This window comes from Setaria viridis, chromosome 4 (assembly GCF_005286985.2).
Source record: "Setaria viridis chromosome 4, Setaria_viridis_v4.0, whole genome shotgun sequence".
In the NCBI taxonomy this organism is placed as follows: domain Eukaryota; kingdom Viridiplantae; phylum Streptophyta; class Magnoliopsida; order Poales; family Poaceae; genus Setaria; species Setaria viridis.
In genome coordinates, this window is record NC_048266.2 from 3704902 (window position 1) to 3728433 (window position 23532).

Here is a 23532-nt window from a genome sequence, read left to right on the forward strand (position 1 = left end):
CTACGCCCGAGGTGGATATCTGTCTTGTGGGCCCGAACGAGTCCGACCCTCCCGTCCCGGGTCGGGCGAGGCGGAGTTTTGCGACCGAGGTCGGGCACTCCCGACCCCGGTCCCCTGGGTCGGGCGAGGCAGAGTTTAGTCTTCAAGGGGTCGGGAATGTCCGACCCCGGGACGCTGGGTCGGGCGAGGCGGAACGTGGCCTCTCCCTCCCATGTTGGGCCGACGACAATCTTGCTACCTTAGGTGGGCATGGGCCTTCACGTTTTGTTGTTTCCTTGGGATTGGGGAGATCGTTAATATTGCCCCAAACATTATGTGATTCAAAATTTGTCTAAAAAATAAGCCATTACACTTAATTTGGTATGTATGCATGTGGACATGCAGCAGTCAATTAGTGTTAAATATGGCTAATAAATAAGAGTAATTAAGATCATTTTACTTTTTTAATCTATCTTAACAAGTTAACATTGGTAGAATGACTTTTTTTTTCCAGCTACCTCCTCCAAATGTAGCTGCGGCGGCCCGTCTCGCGTGTACAGTGCTTCTCTTAAGAAAGCTGCTGTCTTATTGAATGGAGAAGGCGATGAGTAATAGGGATGTAGTTTCCTTTTCTTTTGTTTTTTCTTGTTGCTCCCTCGGTTGCGAGTAATTCATCTTGCTCGGTATTCCATGCCGAGCAAAACTTTCGATTGTATTGTACTACCACTGGCGCATGTTTCTTCTTCCTTCTTCTTAATATTGCTGTTGTTGGATCTTTAAGAAAAAAAATGCCCATCAATGGCTACGGCCGTGACCGAGATAAGAACAAATAGGCGATTGTCTATGAATCTTTGCTCTGTTCGCTTCAGCTTATCAGCCGGCTTATCAGCCACCGAACAGTATTTTTCTCTCATAACAAATCAACTGTTTCAGCTTTTCAGCCGACTTATAAGTCCAGCCGAATAGGTTATTTGGTCCACGATATGCCACCTTCGCTACGCAATGACGTGCTTATACATCTATTGATTAAGGACATGTATGTATACTAGATGGTCTCCATGTCACGTAATTTTGAGACAACTTAATAGAAACCCGTAATATGTTTTCAAGTTGTCTCATATTAGTTACATAATTTTCTTAATTTGTGCATAGTAAAATAAATATTATGAGTTGTATGGCAAAAACTCATGCAATATGGGAGATTTGTCTCATGTTTCTAAATTTTAGCGTATTGTTGGGGGTACGTCTTAGGTGACTAAGGTTAAGGACCCCCTTTATATAAAAAAGTCTTGGAATGGGATTTAAGGGCTTGTTTGTGATGGTTAGGGACTCAGCTGTAACATCCAGTGATCTTTTTGTAAAGTTCAGGAATCTATCTGTAATATTCGACCCCACCAATAAAATTAATATAAACAGTCGCCTCTTCCTTCCTATAAATAGAGCTCAAGAGCTTAGAGGAGAGGATTCTTGACCATTTATTTATGTTAATTTGGTTTCTCTCTTCCTTCTCCCTCCTGTGTCTTTCCGGATTTCTAATTCCAACACGTACGATGTGGTTGCTTTGTAAAACAACCACGGTTTTCTCATCTCCCTTTCTCACTTTCACATCATCATAATTCCAATTTGCAATTATACAAGAAAGCATTCGACTTTTTTTCTAAAACGAAAAAATACTCGCCCATAAGGTCATAACACACGTGTTCCCTTGTTTCAAAAAGAAACATGTTCCCTCCAATTCTAAAAGAAAGATCTCCCTCCAAAGTGCTTGTGGATTTTTTTTCTTGCGGAATCATGCTGCTCTGGGAAGCAGGGTGTAGCCGACCAGCCGTGCAGTGGAATAAAGGCACGCGCGCTCGTTGCCGCGTGCTTTGAGTCTAGCGAGTAGAGAGTAGACTTCCCGTCGTCAACATGCCGATATTGGTCAAGACTCAAGCGAGTGCGCGCTCTGCCTTCTCTCCTCGTGCCGACCCCTCGCCGGAGCTAGCTACTAGCTGCCCACATGGCCACATCTTCCGTGCCACCGTGCGCCATGTACGCGCGCATCAAGACTATCATTGCCGAGGCCCGGTTGGACTCCGGCGGCGGCGGCGGCTCCGACAACAGCAGCGGCGGCGGTAGCAGGCCAGCCTCGCCTGGCGCCTCCGAGAGCGACGGCCCAGCAGTGCCGACGGGTTCTACACCCCGCCCCCCCCCCCCCCCCCCCCCCCCCCCCCCCCGACCTCATAACCAGTGAGTTCCCGCGCCACGCCTCCCCTCTCTCCTCTTCTGCTCGCGACGAGTTCGACTTCGACCGCGACTGTGCCCGCCAATTCTTCGTGTCGTCGCCACGCGTCCTCGACGACGTCCACACCCACCAACAGCGCACGCTCCTCCTCCTCCTCCTCCGGCCTTCGCCTCTCCCGCCGACGCCGCTTCGCGAGCCGAAGCGCTGTCGCACTGGCTCTCCGGGCTAGACGTCGCCTGGGTTCTGGACATGGGCGCGTCCGGCAGAGGCGGCGGCGCCCTCCCGCGCCGGGAACTCGGGAGGAGGGTCAGCGCGTGGGCGCAGGCGCTGGGCACCATGGAGCGCGTGTTCCGCCGACTGCGGCACCGGGAGCTCGAGCCCGCGCAGGCGGCCGCTCTGGGGGAGCTCGCGGCCGCGAGCAGCGGCGCGATGCTGGGACTGGCCGGCGCCGTGGCCGCCCTCGGGAGCTCCCCGTCGACGCTGCTCGCGGCGCTCGACCTGTACGCCCCGCTCTCAGAGACGTACCCCGTGCTCGCGGTGCTCTTCTCCTGGGGCCCCTCCCACCCCGTTCCGGCGGCCGCCGGGGCCGCGCTCGCGGGCCTGGTGGACACGGCGCGGCGCGGCGGGCGCGACCTCGGGGCGTTCGTGCGCTCCCACTGCACGTGGCAGATGCCGCAGGGCGGCGAGGTGCACCCGTGCGTGGGGTTCTGGATGGGATACCTCCGCTGCATGCTGCGCCGCCGCGTCTCCCTCCACCTCGTCCTCGGCTGCGGCGATGGCGAGTCGCCGGCGACGCCCCTGGCGCCGGGGGCTGAGGGCATCAACAGGCTGGTCGCGGAGCTGGTCTCGTGCCTGGAAGCCGCGCTCGAGGAGAAGGCCGCGGCGCTCGCGTCCCCGGGGCTGCGCCAGGTGTTCGTGCTCAACAACACGCACGCCGTCGTGCGCCGCGCCGCGGGCTCCGACCTCCGGCACTTCCTGCCTTCCGACTGGCTCCGTGTCCGCGAGGAGCGCATCGAGGGCCACATCAGGGGCTACATGGACGCGTCCTGGGTGCCCGTTGTGTCGCGGCTGGACAGCGGCGGCGGCCGTACTAAGCAGCCCGCCCGGCGGCGGAGCCCGTTGATCGCTTTCTACACGGCGTTTCAGAACGCGTGCAGCACGCAGAGGTGCTGGAAGGTGCCCAACCCGGCGCTCCGGAGCGTTCTCCGGAACACCGTGTTGGAGTACGTCGTGCCGGCGTATCGCCGGTATTTGGATGATCACCCGGAGGTTGAAGCAGCCCCCGGACGCACCGTGGAGGAGCTGGAGCAGCAGTTGTCGGACTTGTTTGAAGGATAGAAGACAATGATACGAGCTGAAGTCGTCTGGAGTCTGGACAAAGGAAAGGAGTACAGTACAGCGAAACAGAGTGACCACCCTGTTTTTCAGAAACAGAGGCTGCTTTTCAATTTGTTTGGTCTGCCGAGACCGAGAGAAGCAGCGGGCCTGTTCGCTTCAGCTTATTCAGCTGGCTTATCAGCCATCAAATAGTATTTTCTTCTCACAACAAATCAGCCGTTTCAGCTTTTCAGCCGACTTATAAGCTGAAGCGAACGGGCCCGCATTTCGACCGGCAAGCGCCAGCCAAGAAAACCAGCGAATATGATACATCCCTCGCACGGTTCCTAGGTCACCTCATCATCTCTCATTGCTCACAGGTGTATAGTTGCTAGGTCAATATTCATTCATTTTGAAACATTAAATCAATTCTTTCCATAAATCGTAGATCAGACTTTATTATTCGTTTGAACGTTTGTGTTGACAATTAAGGAAATAAAATAAGATCCAAGATGAATATTTCTTATTTTAAATATTCAACATTCTTTCATGAAATGAAGCTCGAACATTTTTCCTGGTGAAGCCGGAACTTGCAATTGTTTTATGGAGTAAGGACAATTTTGTGCTGAACTAGAAACAATTTTCTTGTAAATTCAAAACATTATCCAATTGTTTTTCCATATGATTGCATTGAAGAAAAACTTGTCCTAACAAATATCGTGCAATCTGAATTTATTTTGGTTGCTCAGTTTGAAATTGTCATTTTAAGTTTCATTTATTTCCGTGGACTGTACTAGAATGTCATGAGCTGGACGATGAACGCCGGCGTGCGCGCGTTGAACTGCGGATAGGAACATCCTACTAGAGACGGCGCCATGGCATGGTGGAAAGCAACGGGCTGCACGGTATGCAGCTATTAACAAATTCACGTACATTTCGAAGATCCCGAAAACCAAAATAAGTCGAAACAAGCTTCTGTTCGACGATCCCAATACGATCTGTACGTGGCTTCTGTTCTATAGAGAAGGTCTAAATTCGACAATGTTGGAAACACAACAGTCACGATATATGACGTTATGGCCAAGGAATTGAAACCATAAAATTTAATTACATGGCTCCTCCTGTTCCAGGTGAACTAGAAATCCTTGATCCACCCTGCCTTCTAAAATTTATCAACAAAGACCCGTCACAGACCAAATCCAAAGTTACAAGAGAATTCAGTTGTAATATAACATGCTGTGTTATCAGATGTGCCGCCTGCGAGAAGAAACTCTAACCACAATGTTAATACCTGCAGGTGAACAGTTGCAGAACGTGATCGTATGGCATGTTCAATTTCTTCAACCAGTTACCAAATATCCGCATGTACTGACAAAGGAGAAAGCCTGAAGGAGAAGCAGTATCTTATAGTACAGAGCTTACACGCCTACATTTACTGAAGATACATGGACAACAAGCGTGCCAGGAATATTCAGAGTTATATCATACATGAATATTCAGAGTTATATCATACAGGAATCTGGTATTATTATCGCCAATCAGTTACTTTTGTTTTTTTTTTTGTGGAAATCAGTTACTTTTGTTTCGCCAAAGTGGGTGTCCCGCTCTGAATTGAATAACAACCAACACGATTACACGAACATGACATCATAAGGCTCTGCTATTGTTTCCATCTTCATAGCAATAATTTGCACTAAAAATAATCTGAGAATATATTGTAGAATTTGCGTTCTTCTTTGCCAATCTTTACTCCCAACTTTTTTCAATGTAACATTACTGTGCAAATTGTCCATCAATATCAGACAGCTAGACGTGTGTAATGACTCATCAAGCACATAAACTCGTACGTCAATTCAAGGTCAACAGTGAAATATGCAGACATAAGGGAGTCAGAAAATCAGACATAAACTTCACTTAGTTTAATGAACACAACTTGAGCATGGTCCAATTCAGATCTTAGCCTCACCAAAAGGGGCACAAACACACAAGAGGTTTGGCAACTTTCCCCGACGCAAAGCATGATGACTAAAGGAATTTCATTAGAACTTCCGGCATTCTAAACAGGTAGCACAAGAACAAATGTAGAAATTCACACACTCTAAACAATCTTCCAAATGAACCTAACAAACAGCTTACTCGCAAAGACAAGAGCATCAAAGCTCACTGCTGCTTCAGCAATGGTGTTCTGGGACAAAACCAGGCATGAGGCGTCCAGTTGGTTCTGTCTTCCTTGAGCTCCTGTGGGTACGGAATTTTTTCCACAACATGAGAACCCAAGTGGAACACAGATATCCAATACCGTTTGTGGTGAGGTTTATCTGCGTAGTAGATGCAATTCCTCTTGATCGCAGGAAACTCCTTTGCAGAGAGGGCAAAAGTGTTGCCTCTGCCCACAAACAGCGAGTGGTCACCAAGGCTCATCACCCTCTCAGGAAGCTCCAAGCGCTGGTTCGGCGCCCATACCAGCTTGTAGACTTCAGCTGGTGAAGGGTGGTTTCCGTTTCCCCAGTACAACACAACAAGAAGCAGCTCACCGTTGCAGGTAACCAGGTGAACCCCACAACGTCGATGATGCCGGTCACAGGTGCAGAGCGTGGGCAGTACGTGACAACCATAGAATATCTGAATACTCTTCGGATCGGTTCCGGTGTTGAGATCACAGATAGCAATGGTACCCATGATGTCAATGTATTATGCTTTTCCTTCATGGAACATGACGGTGTCGATCTCGAATGTTTCTTGGTCATTCAGGATTGTCCAGGTGGCATCTCCAGGTCGCCAGAAAACCGTCTTCTGCCTTGTCACACCTTGGACCTGGCCAGCAATGGCGACCCAGTCCGACAACGAGGTGAGGGAGTCACCGGAGAGGACGACTAGGGTGATGTTCTCCAGACACGGCAAGGAGATCTCGGTATTGGAGAGAGGTTCCCACAGCACGAGCCGCGTTGGATATCGATAGTGGTCCACCAGCACAAGCCAACCCCGGGACAAGCCGCAGCAGTACGGAAGACCGGTCGGAAGAGCGCCGACGTCCACCCTCTGCGCGCCGTCAAGAGGGAGCCGGAGGGAGTAGTCGCCGATTGGTAATATTCCGCTCCCCGCGCGGCCGGCAACGACCCACGGGCGGCGGGCGGCTAGGGGAGAGGTGGACGCTCGCCAGTGGGTGCATACCTGGTGGATGTGGAGGTGGTCGGCGTCGGAGGACAGCCTGCCGGAGATCTCTTCGAGGAGATCGGCGGAGAGGGAGGACCAGCCGACGCCCACCATGCGGCCCATGCCCTCTTTTTTTTCTCTCTCTCTCTCTCTGGCAACAAAACCCTAGATTATAATTTTGGAGACGACGAGGCTTTTTCTTTATTTTTTTAGAGGCCCTCTCTTTCTTTATCGTGCGGCGACGAAGATTGGGGCTCCCAGAGTGGGCCGTTCTACTTCAAAACGGCCGAAAAATGAGCCAGTATGCGGTGCAGGCCCAAATCGGCCCAGCAAGTCGTATTGGTCGAGTCGGCAAGCGAGTAAATATATATTAGCGCATTAAGTATGTGAGTGATTTTCTGCATTTTAACATTACGATAGGATTTATTTAAAAAAATAAAATATAGTTCAATATTTTGAATATAACATATCCTAATTTTAAGTTTATTCAAGATTTTCCATTTTAAAAAAATAAAAATAACAATAATATGTGGACTTATATATTTTACATTATGGCGTGGGTCATTATATTTTACATTGCGCTAATCTTAGTTTTTCTTCGAGACCTATATTCATTTTAGTTTTCCTTTTTTAAGCTTTCCTGCTATATTCCAAAAATATATGTAGGCGTAATGTCTCAATCCATATTTTTGTACAATGTACATGTAAATGGAAATTGCTCTACTGGGGATTCCGCTTTAGTACCGGTTCCAAACCCCCCTTTAGACCTTAAAGGCTCGCGTGAACCTTCCTTATCATCCTACGTACGCAGTGCATGTGATGGATGTAGATATGCTCTCCTTTTAAAGTAACTTGTGGAGAGCCTTTAATACCGGATCATAACACCACCTGATACTAAAAGTTTTAGATCTTTTAGTACCAGATCGTAATACCACCCGGTACTAAAGGTGCCTTTAGTACCGGTGGTGTTACGATCCGGTACTAAAAGGTCTTCAAGGGATTCTAAATTTGGATCCAAAATATGACCGGTACTAAAAGAGTGGATGAGATGTTGTTTTTCTAGCAGTGACTTCAGGTGAATTTATAAATTGAAAATGGGTTGAGTAAAAAAGTAATATTGTTTGTACGTTTGGATGTAATTTTCATGGCCCCGTCATGATCGGTGTATGTTGCATGAGCACCAATATTTAGGAATACATGATCTCTTTGGTTTTTTTTTTTGCAACAAGTCTCTTTGTGGTTGATATAGCCCACTTGTCAGCCACCAGACTCGCTCTGCGGTTACTGCAGAGGAATCTCATTTGTACTGTGCCGCGTGGGGTATCGGCAAACCTAGCTACCAACCCATGTACTTTTTACTTCCCCCCACTTCATACGCTCCAGAACGTTGCTACATATAATGCATGAACAGATTGTCCACTAATAATCAAATGAAATGTTGGTGCTAGCTCAAAAAGTATGTAAAACTAAAACTATGGGACAGTGGCAGACGCAGGAGTTAAACGGAGCCTGGACGAAATTAAAAAGATTATCTTCCCATTCTGGTTGAAGAGGACTACGATCATTGGGGCTAATGTGAACACTTAGGGCTTATTTGGCAGCTCATTTTCTTGCCGGGTTCCCGACTTTTTTCCGCGGAGGAAGCTCATGCGGAAAGTTTTCACGGGCTAGTTAACCGGCGCCTTTGGAACCCTACTAGGCCGGGGAGTTCGGCCAGTCTCAGCCCAATTTTCCGCAAGGAATAGCTTCCGGCCTCCACGTATCGGGCGCCCGTCCCCATCCTCGTCTCGCCCGTCTCCTCCTCCGCCAGAAAGCCGCTGCCGCCACTCCCCGTCTCCTCCTCCTCTGCCACTGCCGCCCCCTCCCCCCCATCTCCGTTGTCATCGCTGCCGCCACCCCCCGCCTCCGCCGCCGCTGCCGTCGCTCCAGCAGAAAGCCGTGCGACCTCCTCCAAGATCCAGGTTTAGGTGCGCCTCCTCTAGCCCTTTCTCCCCATCTCCTCCAAATCATCCCCTTCCTCTTCTCACCCCCTTTCCTTTCTTGCTAGGGTTCTGCTCCAGCGTCAACTCGAGTCCTACGGCGAATGACGACCTAACGCAGTTTCTACGGCGGCGGACTTGCCCAATTCGGACTTCCCTGCCACCTCCACCTCCCCATCAGCCATCAGGTGCCGCCTTTTCACAATGCTAGCAACCAAAGGCTACAAAAAGCTTTTCAACACAGCGGTGAGACAATCCATAGGAAAATAACATAAGTTTTCAAAATAATTCTTGCCTTAACTCATCGATTTGTGAGACTCCCAAGTTCATTTCAAACTCATATCAAAATCGTGACAGATCCTCGTTTTATGCCCTTCTTTCAGGTGTGCATAATCCTTTCCCCAATCTTTTCTTTCGTTGCGTGCCAAATCCTTTTTTTTCCCTTCCGTGTAGAATTGCATGGGTGCAATCGATGACACTCATATAGCAATCACCATCGCAGAAGACAAGGCCCCTCCCTACAGAAATAGGAAATGAACCCTATCACATAATGTTATGTTAGCCTGCAACTTTGACCTTAACTTCACATTCATTTCTTGTGGATGGGAAGGGTTAGCATCAGATGCAACAGTCCTTAGATCTGCTATTAGCAAAAGATTTATTGTGCCAGAGGGGAAGTTCTATCTTGTAGATGGTGGGTACGCAAATACATCATCCTTTATTGCCCTATATCGAGGAGTTCGGTACCATCTCAGTGAGTTTAGAAGGCGTCGTTCATCTCAAAGTGGTTATGCAAACTACAAAGAACTATTTAACCATCTCCATGCATTGCTTCGTAACTATATAGAGAGGACCATTGGTGTTCTAAAGAAGAGGTTCCTGATTCTGAAAGTAGGCACTTTCCATCCATAGAAAATCAATTCAAGATTGCAGTTGTAGCAGTTGCATTTCACAATATAATTAGAGGGCAAAATGGTTAAGAGGGGTGGCTGGATGACCAACCAGAGTATATCCCAATAGATCAATATGTTGATGTGCTGGAGGGGGACAATAACTATCTAAGTGAAGCGGAGTCAAACGATGGCAGTACTCTAAGAGATCATATTGCACACCAAATGTGGGCTGCTTATAATAATAATAATATTTAGTCTAGTTTGATTCATCTAGTTTGTGTATGTTTTGCTTATGTAATTTTTGGAACTTTCTACTGCAAATATTATTATAATAAGTGCCGTTTTTAATGCAATTGTTATCTTTGTACTTGAATTTCTTTTTTTGAGGCACCTTGATCTTGCTTATGTTTCTTTGTACTTCATCTTAACATGTTTTGAGAAATGCAGCCATGGCGGGAGAAATTGATAGGGCTGCTTGGAACTCCGCTTATGAGAAAGGTCTTGTTGAAATATTACTTGACTACAAAGATAACCCCAAATATAAAGGTCAAAATGGTTGGGTATCGGAGGGCTGGAGGATTATCACTTGCAAGTTTAATGAGAAGTTTCCCATAGCTCATTTCACAAAGAAGCAGGTGCAAGAGAAGGAGAAGGAGCTCAAAGCTAATTACAAGGCACTAAGAGATGCTAAAAGAGACAGTGGTAATGGTTGGAATGAATCTTTGTGTATAATACTAAAGGAACCACAAGTATGGGAGAAACTAATTGCGGTAAGCCATTTGGACTCTATATAAAATATGCTAAGAAGTAGCTAAGTTATTGTTGTTAACTAATTATCCTTTTCTGTTACATTCAATAGAATCACCCAAGAGTAGCAAAGTTTCGCAAAAAGCCATTTCCCTTCTTTTACAAATTGGAAGCACTATATGAAGGTGAAGTTCTCTCACTTGTATAGCTTAATTTATTGCTTTCAGCATCAAACAATTTTGTGGTTCTAATATGATTTCCAATTTTCTCTTGAAAATAGAAAGTGTTGCTATAGGAAATCTAAACTTCACATCAATCATGCAAGTGGATCCACCTTCTGCTCCTGCACCTCCTGCTGTTCCTCCTCTTACACCTGATGTTGTTTCTCCTCCTACACCTCCTATTGCTCCGGTTGTTCCTCCTCTTGCACCTACTATTGAAAGAAGTAACTCTGAACAAAGTAGTAGTCACTTGGGTGTGAATCCATTTGCTTCGAGTTTCGATGGCCAAGAGACTTCTAGTGCATATAATGAACGCAATGAAGCTCAAGATTCAAGACAGGAAGAAGGTGGCAGTGGGAGAAAGCATAAGCAAAGTCACATTAGCTCTGCTCTTGAGGGATATATGGAGTACAAAAAGAGCGAAACCAACAAAACTTTGCAAGCTCTTGAAGAAAGGAAAAGGCGTGAGGAAGAATTTTCAGTTGAGAAGTGTGTTGATTAAGTGGATGCTATGGTTGAATTAACCGATGAGGAGAAGACATATGCTTTGGATGTCTGTGAGTCTGACACACACAGGAAGATATTCATTACAACCAAGAATCCTAATGTTTGATTAATGTGGCTAAAGCGAAAAATCAGGTATGTCTCTTTGAATATGCTTAATGTATGGTTCATGATTAACTTACTTGTCTCATCATGTCTAACCATGTAAAATTTTTGCTTTGTGTGAACCTTCTACTGCTGACATGGCTAAATTATTTCACTTTTTTATTTGGTTAATTGCAAGCCCTGATGAGAAGCACTACATGATGGGTGTATATAACTCAAGATTTGAAATGGTTCTATTCAGGTAATATAAAACACTATAAGCTAATTGTCATTTCTCATGTAGCCAAACTTTTGTGTCAGATGATTATTAGATTCCCCTTTCGTGCAACTATTACGCAACCTTGTCTAGTTATCAATCTTTACGCAGTTAACTGCCTATTACTTAACCTTGTCTAGCTATCAATCTTCTCATTTTTGTTTAACTGCAGAGTCCTTGGTGGAAGCAATACATGATCTGAGAGAAATGAAGCGATTTGTGCTAAATTGACATGCTAGTTTACTAGTCCTTGATGCTTGCAAATGTGTTCTTTATATGCTGAAGTGCATGGTATTTGTTCTTTATGTGCGTGAGAAAAAATTTGAGTATGTTGTGTAACATAGGAGTTGCATGGTGTGAATCATTTTAGCCGTCTTCTCATTTTGAGTATGTTGGTGCTGGTCGAGAAAGGTTAAGCTTATATGTAATAGCATGTGCCTGTTACCCCTGAGGATCATGGAGTAATATTCTGCTACTTTGGATAATATCTTGATAATATATGCATACAGTTGCTCTGTCCGCAGCTAGTCTCCTGTCGCTGCTCTGTTCTTCTGCTACTCTATTCTGCTGCCGCTACTCTGTTCTCTGCTCTGTCTAGCAACAATGCCTGCCCAAACAGCTCCAGCAAATAGCACCAACAGGAGCAAATTAACCCTATGGGCAATTTCCAGATAGCACAGGGCCTTTCTTCCCTAGCGGCATTCACATGTACTAGGAAATTCCCCTACGGGGCTTTCTTCCCTAGGGTTAATTTATTCCTGCTGCCAAACTAGCCCTTAGGACTAATTTGGGAGACCAAACCCCAGTCGTGATCCTTGCAATTTCCTCGAGCAGGAGTACCTCCGTGAAATCTAGGCACGGGCCAAATTCCCCACCGTTTGGAGGCCCACGCCATGGGGAAGGACGACCCAACCCACGCATTTTCCCTGGGGTACCTCTTCCCCACCTTGGGGGTCCGGACGTGGTTTCCCGAGATATTTAATTATTTACCATCGTTAGAAAAGTCACTCCTTGATAATTCACTTTTAAAATGACACCTACATATTTTCCATTGGAAAGAGAATTTGTCTACATTTATACCATTTTTGCTGACGTGGTGAGCCATGTCCCGTTGCCAGCATGGATCGACCATGCAAAATGACTGTGGTGGAACCGCCCAAATTAACCGGGCTAAAATGCACTTAAGTCGCCTGACACGCGATCATGCACTTTAAACAAGCCAACTTGGCCGTCTATCAGATTTCATCCGCTAAACCACTTACTTAGGATCGAGAAGCATTGCTCACACGAAGGTGAGTGTTTATAGAGATTACAACATTCGCATCTCATTAAATAGTTCAACAATTTGTTACATCAGAGTCTTCAAAATTCAAATAGAGTTTGCAAGGTTGTAAACAACGAAGAAGTAAACAAGCGAAAGCTAAATGTCGATACACGATATCATGATGAAGCCGATCATGACATCAATAACCCATGTCCTCACTGTCCGAGGAGGGATTCCACTCGACCGTCCAACCGAGAGGGAGCTGGGAAGGTCAAGTAAGGCTAGCAACCACTTCATCTAAATCACAACTTGAAAAAGTGAGCCACAAGAAAGGCTGAGCAACTAATACTCAGCAAGAATTAACCATCGGGTGGTACTAATCCACCAACTTCTAAACATGCAAGGCTTTTTAGTTGTGGGTTTATTTTTACCAAAAGCAACTAGTGTTGATCCTTACTTTCAATGTTTTATCTCAGGTTCTAAGTTTGTTAACCATTCTAAGTAAGCATCTTACTCTAAGCAAGCATATTTATCAAGCAATTAGAGACAAACATCAATATTACCATCATCATAATGTTCCATCTTTACTCAGTGTAGCATAGCGATCAAGCGGTCCCAAATTGTGAGAGGTAGACGATTCGAATCGAGTTTATTAACCATGCATGGAAAACCTAATCCCACGACATCCGCGCACTGCGAAGGGTCGTTTCACTTGTCTGCCGTCCCCGTCAATTCCCAAGCACGTGTCAGGTCCAAACTTCCCTTGGCATGCAATGCTCCATAGTCCCGAACTCTGCTGTACCGTGACTGCACTTACACCCACATGATGCACCATGGGAACTACGTTCCGAGGATAACAAAAGTATAAGCCACGTCTCAGTTCAATCAGGTACTAGAATTCCCCATCCCATACTAGGTATGGGATTAGTACTTTCAAACGCTTGATCACGAACACCATCACATTTCGACCTTAGCCTATTTTCATGTAGATAGACGAGGCAAACCACTGAGTACCGAACAATAAGCCTGGCCCCATCCATCGTCTTATAGTTGTAACAAAAGTAAACCAATCAACTCCTATAACTCGCAAGTGACAGGTAATCACTCGACTTTTACCGTGTCTTATTTAAGCATTGCATCTACATGACTTATCATACTAGTGTTCAGATCATGGGTACTAAGTTCATGCATCTACGATTTCAGTCAACTCCTAAAATGTAAATGCACAAGCATAAGCATCAACATATTGCACAAGTTTTTTTAAAAAAAGGAATTTATGCTCCGGGGCTTGCCTTCGATCTCGGAGGAAGTTAGCGGGTCTTCTGGAGCTTGTTCTTGCACGGGCTCAACCTCCACGTGGTTTAGGTCAACTGGGGCTTCTCCTCTTGAGCAGGGTGAAGCCCATACGTCCCGTCGGCAAGGTTCACTTCTACACGAAATGTAAATGTAACAAGTTCAATTTTCCATGCTTTCACATGCAGGATGCAAAATATGAATTATTGCTGAAGTGTAAATTATATTTCAACCACATTCACCTAAACAAGGTTCTAAACTTTCATTATCTTCATGAAGTAAGGTGTGTTGTGGTATAAAACCCGGGGTTGACTTTGATGGTGATTGCGTACACATATAAGGTTTTACAACTTAGACTTCACAAAAAAAAGGTGGGGTCATTCTAGGATTGCTCAAGGTTCATTTGGAAAGTTATCATGTTTCTGAATGTTTTTCTATACCTCTTCTGAAATTACATTTTTACCCTTATTATTACTTAATGTTTCTCTCGTCCATTTAATTAGGTTCATCTTCCAAATTTTGTTTCAACATTCAAAAAGTGAGGTATGACTTTGATACTTTAACAGTAGATTAGACATATCATCATTAGGCTGCTGTAAAAATTTGAGGTGCATTGGATTAGTACAAAAATAGTTAAAATTATTTCATCATCCTAAGATAACAAGTACTTAATTATTTTTAACTCAAATTATAGAGAGAGTCTATTGCTGAATTTTTAACAGAGTGTTATATAAGTGCAACAGAGCCTTTGGTGAATTTTTCAGGGTTTTTAATGAAGGAAATATATTTTCCATATTTATTTACTATTTATGTTTCCATAAACAGAAAAGTATATTTCATAAAGTTTTATTCTATGATTCATATTTTATCTAGTAACTTCATTCCGTTACTAGGTTACTCCATGAGGTTTCTTATTTTTCTCCGCCTAGATCATTTTCTATGCAAAAAGTATGATTTATCACTAGGGTTCCAACCATTTTTCTAAGATCAAGCTCACTCATACAAACTTATCAGAAGTGGTTTTGCTATTTTAGCAGGTTTCTTTGGTTTACTATGCATTCAATGGCTTAAACAAGAATTAAATCATAGAACATTATTTCTAATAGTAACATGTATAAAGTTTATTTTCTATGAAACTACACACTTCACTAAGTTCAACAAAGTTGATTTGGGATTTGTGATTTTTTTCTACATTTATCTGTGCATTTACAAAGTTTCGCATTTACAAAGTTCCCTCATTTATCTGCAAATTTTAAATCAATTAAACCATGACAGTTTAGCAAACAGGCCCTTAGAGTTTTCAAAGCTTCACACATAAACCCTCGGTTTCTACAACTAAGTCCCTACGAAGATTAGAAGTCCTCAAATAGGTCCCTATGGCGTGCACGGTGGTGGGCGAAGAACATTTCGGCGACTCAGCGGCTAAACCAAGGGATCGACAGGTGGGGAACACACGGGTGCTGACCTAGGACAGGTCCGGTGAAGGACGGTGCGGCGGAGAAGGCTTGGTGAGGGCGAACGGGGTTGGGGAAGAAAACACAGGCGGCGGCGGAGAGCTTCGGTTGTTCCGGCGCCGGTGAGCTTCCAGGACAGCAACAGGCGGCGGCTCGAGCTGCGCGGTGGTGCGGTGAAGCTAAAGTGAGCGGTGGCAAGGGATGGTGCTACGCGGAATAAGTGGCTCCACGGTGAGGGTGAGCGGTGGGCGAAATAGGGGAGCAAAGCAGCGGCGGGAAGAACAAAGGCGGAGGGGCGCGCCGGTGAGGAGGTGCCAGCTTTTATAGCCGTGGGCGAGAGAGAGGGAGGCGAGACGAGGCTGCAGGCGAAAGGATAAGGCCGGAGCTGCGGCAGGGACCTCTAGCGCGCGGGATAGCGGGTGGTGGCACCATTAGCGCGCGCAGAGCGAGGCTGCGGTGCAGGGCATCTTCCAGCCATTGGCCCAGCAAGATTGCGAAGGGGCAGCGGCGTAATTACCGCGCACGGGCATTGGGCAGCTGGGGCACTGGGTCGTCGCGCCGGGGCAGCGGGTTGGCGAGGCGGAGCTGGCCAGCGGCGGCATCACCGGGGCGCACGTAGAGCAGCGGGTCAAGGAGCGCAACTGGGCGGGGTGGATGCGGTGCAAAGGGGCGGGATGTCCTCACACTCGACTGGGCGGTCGCCTCTGGCTCCAATCGCGATCGGGGACTGGGTGAAGCGGCCTCGCCGGTGAATCCAAGCCACGTGGCGGCGGCGCTCTGGAGCGCGCAGCGCGTGCGTGCTCTGCACGGCGCGTGGCTCGGGGTAGCCCAACGGTCGAGGTTTAAGGCGTGGTAAAATGGAAATTTACCACTAAACTTGAAAATTTACCAAACTAATATTTGTTTTCCTCAGTTCAAAGTTTAAATTTTACAAAAGGTTTAAGTTCAAATTCAAAATATATTTGGATTTATAAAGCTCCAAAGTTTGAGGGAACGCCTGTTTTCAATATTTTGGCTGACTTGAGCTCCAGTTTCGAAGGACTTCTGATGTGAATTTGGCTAGGGTCCAATTGATGAAGTTATTGTATGAACTTAGTTTTCAAACTCTTATAAAGGGTTTTGCTGGTGTTCTTTAAAAGTTTTGTGAGATAAGTTCATGCCAAGATGTGGGTTTGAACTAATTCCAGACTTGGCATAATTTTGCAGGTTTGGGCTGAGTTGACCATTTTGGTCAACTTTGACCTGATTTTTGAAGGGATTTGTTGAGATTTGGCCCTGGGTCAATTAAGTGAATTTGTCGAAGACTTGAAGTACTCCAACTGTTATAAAGGTTTGATTTGAGTTCATATACAAATTTGTGAGAAATAGGGCTGCCAAGTTGAGGAATTTCACTGTTTTCAGCACTAAGAGTTTTTGAAGTGGATTTGAGTTGTTACCGATTTGATTCTAGTTTTTGAACTCCTTCCTCTCCAAATCAGCAAAAGTGCTAATAATAAAATTTGTTTGTTTTGCAAAGTTCTATAGCTCTTATATTGCCAAAAATTCAAGTTCTTTTATAAAATTCAAAGTTTTGGATTGCCTCCTATTCAAGCCTTAAAGGGCATTTTAGTCCTTTCATGAGCTTAATTAGTTGCTAAATGCTTCTCTTAGGCTTAACCAAGGTTAATTAAGCTAGGGTTGTTACAATGACCTTCCTACCCTTGCCTTCTTCCCTTCTATTCAGAAGCTCCGACAAGGTCTGTTCCGACATGCGGACCCCACTCGACAGCGCCCCACCTTTTCCTCCTCAACTCTATGACAGATGGCCCCCACTTATCATCACCTACCTTCCATGGCCGTCCATGGTGCCACAATCCTCCTCCCTGTCCATGGTCGTCGCCCCCCATCGTCTCCACCGGCACACCACACCTGCCCCCCCCCCCCCCGCCGTCGTCGACTCCAGCCCCAATTTGGCGGCCTTTGATCCGTGCCACAAGCTGCACGCGCCACGTCCTCCTCCAGCCCCTCGACACACCGCTGTCCTCCACCACCTCGTTGTGCGTCCCCAGACGCCGCCGATCGCACTGCCCCGCTGGAATCCAATCGCTCCTCCCCCCTCCCCCCCTCCTAACGCGCGCCGGTGCCCCCTGTCGTCTACGTAACCGCGTCGACTTCCTCCCACCAGCCTGCAGCTGCCCGGCCTCCTCTGTCGCGCGTCCTCCAGTGACTACCCAGCTTGGCCTCCTCCGTGCCCCCTCTAAGTACCTGGGAGGTGCGCCGTCTCTTGGAGGTGGAGGATTCTGGCAGCTGCATGCCGGCCGGATGGCACCAACAGACAATGGTGAGCGCGCATGACTGAGAGGCTTGTTGTCCATTAGTCAACTTCACCCTTGCTCATCCATGGTTGGCTGGAGGTGGAAGAAGAAGGGTGGGTCCCACCAGTCATTGAGATGGAAGGGAGGAAGAGAGGAAACAGACAGGCTTTGGAGGAAGAGATGCAGGGGTAGAAGGGTCATTTTACGTGGCAAATCCATGCTAGCATGACGAGGTGGCTTGACACATCAGCAAAAATAGCAAATGTGTTGGTAAAACTTCTCTCCGGTAGCAAATATGTAGGTGACATTCTAAAACTGGCATCTCAAGGAGTACCCATTATAAGGATGACAAATAATTAAATATGCCTGGTTTCCCGTCCGCTTTCGCGAATCGATGCGAGCACCGTGCCGCTGCCGCCGCACCGCCTCTCCGTCCAGGCGCCTCCTCTCCACTCCCCATCCAAGCGCCGCCACTCCCCCTCCCTGTCCAAGTGTACCTCTCTGCTCCACATTCAAGCGCCACCCCTCCACGTCCCCGTCCAGCGTGGCCCCTCTTCGGCACCGGCGGCACGCCCCTCGAACATCTCTATCTGCACCGACACCTCCACCTCGGCCGCCAGTCTGCCACCTCATCTTCCTGCTTGGCATACGTGAGTTCTCCCCCTCGCCTTCTCCTATTGTCTAGGGTTTATAATCCTCTTTCCTTAATTCCTAGTTCTTGAAGATCTTGGTGGCTTCAAGACTGTAAGATCCAGATACACTCCTTTTTCATCTCTTCATGGGACATTGTATGCCTAGGTAAGCATCCCATTCTATTGGTTGCCAAGGATAAATTGCTTGTTACGATTTATACTATGCTTATTGTAAAAATGGATTGTTAAGAATGGAAAAAATGCAGCAATATTATTACTGTAATATTATGCACCTATTTGATGATGATCATTATAATAGTCGGCACATGGATGCAGCTGGTACTAACTGCTAACCTCATCTCATCGCATATATGTGTGGTGCCACCCATGATTGCCTTGCCTGGTCATCCATACTAATATCATCAGAATCATCATGTGGTTTCGAACCGAAAACAAAGGCTCATTTAACCATTTCAATTTGTTTGATTGTTCATGTACTATCTCTTTGAAAACAACAACAGAATGAATGATTGTTGGTTTCATAACTGCCGGTAGCTTGTAGCTGTGCTGATTTTGCTTGTACATTCAGCTACGATATGCGATACCTAAAAGAAAGAACAAGTTATTGACTGCATTCAGTTGTTTTCCTTGCTTTATTTTTTTGGGTTTTAGAACAGCTGAAATCTTTGCGAGGGATTAACTTTACAAAAGTGTGGACAGGTAGAACTGATTTGTAGTGTTTTCATGCACTCGACTAAATTGGAGTGTCATCCATATGCCAATGAACAGGGACACCTGCAAATAGTCCTCATGTCTATATGACCAGAGCACACCTCATCTCTAACCAGTGAAAAAAAAGTCAATTAAATCTTAGAAGGCCATGAGATTTGGTGCAAAAAAATTAGTTCAGGAATGCTTATTGCTAGTCCACTTGTTGTTTTTCTGATTAGAGATGATTCATCCTGGTTACACTTTAACTAGAATTGTTTGGTGTAAATATAGTTGCAGCTATATATTTGATTATTAGATTTTTTTTGTGTGTGCTTGAATTCCATAGACCTCCTGCTGTCTGTACTGCTAATGCTATTGGTTGTCTGCAGAACTGGTGTTTCATTGTTGCCTAATATTACACTGCGCACAATTGTCATGAGCTTTGATTACTGATATAATTGCAGATGTCTTAGGGATCACACCAGCCAGCAAGGAGCTTCTTGAGGGATTGACTGACTTGTCAAGAACATCGCTTCTCTAATCAGGTACTGTTAAGTTTAATTTGCTTTCCATGCTCTTTTTCTTGTTAGGTTTAAACTATTTGGAGTGGAGCTGCGATTAACTTCCGTTCTGGAGATTTATCATCCGTTCTGGAGATTTATCAGTTCTTGCATCATAATCTTGTAGACATCAGATGGTTGTTAATTGTCCTCTTTAATACGAAACGTACTAATCTTGCTGCTATACGAAGGCAATAAACTAATCTTGAATAAATCAATTTTACTTGTGCGTGTTATTGTTGCTATTATATTATGTGATCAACACTGATCTTAATTTTCTTTTTATTGTTTGTTTGCCAGAATTAGTGAGTTTTGAGGAGAACCAAGAGGCAAGGAGAAAATGATTGGGGAAGGTCCTAGAGTAGTTTTGTGGCTAATTAGATCCTTAAATCACAGAGAACACATGTCCCTTTTTGTCTCCAGATGCAATACGTTGTTCCACCATTTGTATTGTCTGAAGCACAATATTATTTTCATGTCGATTGTTTTGTCTTAATTTCTAGAAAACATTATGTATGTCTTCACGAATGAACTGCAAAATTGCAGGGTGGTTGCTACAGGAGAAAAGTGATGCTGTTAACGTGGGATTACATTTGTATGCCATGTATTCGGTTGGTAGTTTTTTTAAAAAAAAGGTGTACAGGTAGCTGGATAGGGTCATCATGGTTCCTACTGTTCCCTCCCACCATACTGTCCTGCGCCCCTGCGTCCAAACTACTCCGTACTTCCAAACATGACGCGGCAGCGACGGGGAAGGGGCAGCGCTGCCTTGCGGTGGAGGGGATTGGAAAATCCAAAAATTTCCACACCACGTCGTTTCTCCCCAGGGCTAATATGCTTCCAAATTAGCCCTTACCTGCTCTTGCAGCAATGGCGTTGGAGCCCGGGCAGGCGCCCAGGATCGCCGGGCCTTGACATCCCGTCGCCTCGGGCGCGTTCTTGTGCTGACGCTCGCGGGGCCCTGACGAACGGCACCAGATCAGAGGCGAGCAACACGGAGCAATCACGGCGACCGGGCAGCGGCCAAGATGACAACCGAAAGAAAGGGAAGCGACGCTTGGACGGTGTACAAGAAGACTCTGGTCGCCAAGTCCACGCCCGCGTCGTGTGTTTTCTTCCGTGAATTTGCCTCCGTGTGCTTGCTTGGATTTTTTTATTCGCGCAATTCCAGTGTCGGACCAGCTTATACAGTGGAAGTGCCCACTGGCAAAATCGGCTCCACACCACACCACCATCGCCCATCGGAAAAACTGTGTGGAACCGGAGGGCGCACCAGTCGATGCCGCGGCAACGCTCGCGCGTCGCCAAGCAGTCAGCAGCAGCTAAGGCTCGACCGCGACGGCGACCGCGACTCCCCAGTTTCACCTCTTCTTTTTCACCACCGCCGCACCACGGCACACGCTAGCATGTAGATTTCCCTGGTTCATAGGTTACCGGATTGCGGCGACGGCGAGCGCCATGCCATGTATGGGAGCATCAACATCGAGGACGCCCAGTTCAGCGCCGACGGCGGCGACGAAACAGCAGCAGCGGAGGCAGCAGCCCGGCCTCCTCCGGTTCCGGCCCCTCGGAAAGCGACGGCTCAAACAGCAGCAACGCCGACGAGTTCCAGCGCCATGCCACTACTTCTCCTTCTTCCACCTCCTCCGTCCGCGACGAGGCCGACCGCACCGGCCTCCCCCTGGTCACGGAGTCGTCCGCCTGCGTGCTCGACGACATTGGAAGGCACCAGCAGCGCATGCTCGCCCTTCTACCAACCTTCTCTTCTCCGACCGGGGCCGGTGCGCGCGCCGACGCCTTGTCTCGCTGGCTCGCCGGGTTCGACGTCGGCTGGGTGCTGGACATGGACGCGTCGCGCTCTGGCTGGGGCGGCGACGATGGTCGTCTCCCGCGACGGGAGGTTGGGAGGAGGGTCAGGGTGTGGGCGCAGGCACTGAGCACGATGGAGCACGTGTTCCGCCTTCGCCACCGGAAGCTCAACGCCGCGCAGGTGGCCGCTCTTGGGGAGCTCGCAGCCGCGAGCGCCGGCGCGATGCTGAAGCTAGCCGGCGCCGTGGCCGCGCTCGGGAGTTCCCCATCGAAGCTCCTCGCGGCGCTCGACGTATACGTCCCCGTGTCGGAGGCGTTCCCCGTCCTCGCGCGGCTCTTTTCCTGGGGCCCCTCGCATCCGATCTCTGCTGCCGCCGAGACCACGCTCGCCAGCCTGGTGGGCGCTGCAGGCACGACCTCAGGACGTCGTTCATAAGGTCCCACTACCCGTGGCGGATGCCTCAGGGTGGCGAGGTACACCCGTGCGTCGCCTTCTGGATGGGCTACTTCCGCTGCTTGCTGCGCAACCGCGTCACCCTCTACGTCGTCCTCGGCAACGATGACCGCGACGGCGGCGAAGCACCGCCGCCGCTCGCGCCAGGTGGCGAGGGCGGCCTCAGCCTGGTGGGGGAGCTCATATCGTGCCTCGAAGCCGTGCTCGAGGAGAAGTCTGCCGCGCTTGCGTTCCCGGGGCTGAGGCATGTTTTCATGCTCAACAACACGTTCGCCATCGTGCGCCGCGCTGTGCGCTCCGACCTCAAGCTGTTTCTGCCGCCGGGGTGGGTTCGTGTCCGCGAGGATCGCATGGAAGGCTACATCAAAAGCTACATGGACGCGTCGTGGATACCCGTCGTTTCACGCTTGGACGGTGGTGGCGGCACGAAGCCGGCCGCCGTTCTCGGGCACCGACGAACCAATCGACCGAGCGCGTTCTATACGGCGCTGGAGAACGCCTGCAGCGCGCAGAGATGCTGGAAGGTGCCCAACCCGATGATCCGGCGAATCCTCCGGAAAAGCATCTCGGAGAACGTCGTGCCGGCGTATCGCCGGTACTTGGAGGACCATCCGGAGGTAGAGGTGGCCAACGGGCGCAGCACGGAGGAGCTCGAGCAGCAGCTGTCAGATTTGTTTGAAGGATAGAAGAACATTTCGCGATATTTTGAGGTGTAGGACGATGAACACATTTCGTTAGTCTTGAAACACTGCCTCGTGCATATACCCGGTTACATGTACCACGAAGTGAGAGGAAAAAAGGGTCGAAAGAAGGAGAGAGGTGACGATAATGTCAAAAATGCTAGCAAAATGGTGTCAAACTATGTGTTCTTTATTGACATTCAAAAAACTTGAAAACGTATATTTATCCAGACAAACATAACCCTAAGGTGCACTGAAAAACCCCATCTCTAACCGCCGAAGATGCTCTACGACGACGACTTTGTGTTCACAAAGTCGACTGATCGATTTCCAATTTCAGTCACCTAAGATCTTGGAGCCGTGAAGAATGTTTTAACACAGAGTTTTTCCACCAATGAAATGAAAAGAATAAAAAGCTTTTTATCTAAACCTTCCAATATCTAAACTTAAGAAAGACCAATAGTAAAATTCTGAAAAACAAATACATAGAAACTTACCCTGACCATCGTCACAACTTCTCATCGTCAGAAAGTGTGGTTGCGATGCCCAAATATGCGAAAACGATAATGGCGGATGCTGGCCACAGCAGGTTGCATAAGTTGCCGTCCAAGCGCACGTGCTCACAGTCACAGAGGTTTCACAAGAACTAGCTAGACCTAGCCGTAGTAGTCTCATGAGATTTTCTTCCGTCGTCAAGTCACGCGGGAAGAGTCGTCCGTGTTTCTTTCGTGAGTTTGCCTCCGTGCTTGGATTCATCGATCACAGTTCATGGCGAACCAAGGAGCTCGTGTTATCACTCACTCTCAGTTGGAAAATGGTCAGTGTCAAGTTTGCGCGCACCGGGAAAAACCGCGCGCACCAGCCAATGATGACACGACCACGCTCGCACGCAGCCAAAGAAGCAGCGGCGGCCAAGGCGACCATCGCCATCCGCGCTCATGACCTCACGTACGTCAAGATGGAGGACGTCAGAAGCCGCGTTGCAGCAGCCCGGCCTCCTCCC

The 23532-nt window shown here is 47.6% G+C and overlaps 3 protein-coding genes and 1 pseudogene across 3 annotated transcripts; 3 read left to right on the forward strand and 1 right to left on the reverse strand.

Moving 5' to 3' along the window:
- The first annotated feature begins 2306 nt into the window (after positions 1–2306).
- Positions 2307–3875, forward strand: LOC117852472 (exocyst complex component EXO70A1). Its single transcript, XM_034734574.2, has one exon. The coding sequence runs from the start codon at positions 2453–2455 to the stop codon at positions 3539–3541; it is 1089 nt and encodes a 362-aa protein (XP_034590465.1). The 5' UTR covers positions 2307–2452; the 3' UTR covers positions 3542–3875.
- A 1542-nt stretch (positions 3876–5417) lies between these two features.
- On the reverse strand, positions 5418–6919 carry LOC117852473 (putative F-box protein At5g55150). The gene is given in 1 exon segment (XM_034734575.2): positions 5418–6919. A coding segment is annotated over 1 exon segment (1116 nt). The 5' UTR covers positions 6797–6919; the 3' UTR covers positions 5418–5680.
- A 47-nt stretch (positions 6920–6966) lies between these two features.
- On the forward strand, positions 6967–9800 carry LOC140222487 (uncharacterized; annotated as a pseudogene).
- A 194-nt stretch (positions 9801–9994) lies between these two features.
- LOC117852474 (uncharacterized) lies at positions 9995–23040 on the forward strand. Its single transcript, XM_072293145.1, is given in 5 exon segments — positions 9995–10315; positions 10405–10477; positions 10573–10703; positions 21016–21793; positions 21796–23040. Coding segments are annotated over 5 exon segments (2043 nt in total). The 3' UTR covers positions 22536–23040.
- Positions 23041–23532: the final 492 nt, after the last annotated feature.

What these genes read in the sequence shown, in the direction of transcription:
- LOC117852472 (XM_034734574.2), top strand. Translation starts at nt 2,453, where the DNA reads ATGGGCGCGTCCGGCAGAGGCGGCGGCGCCCTCCCGCGCCGGGAACTC.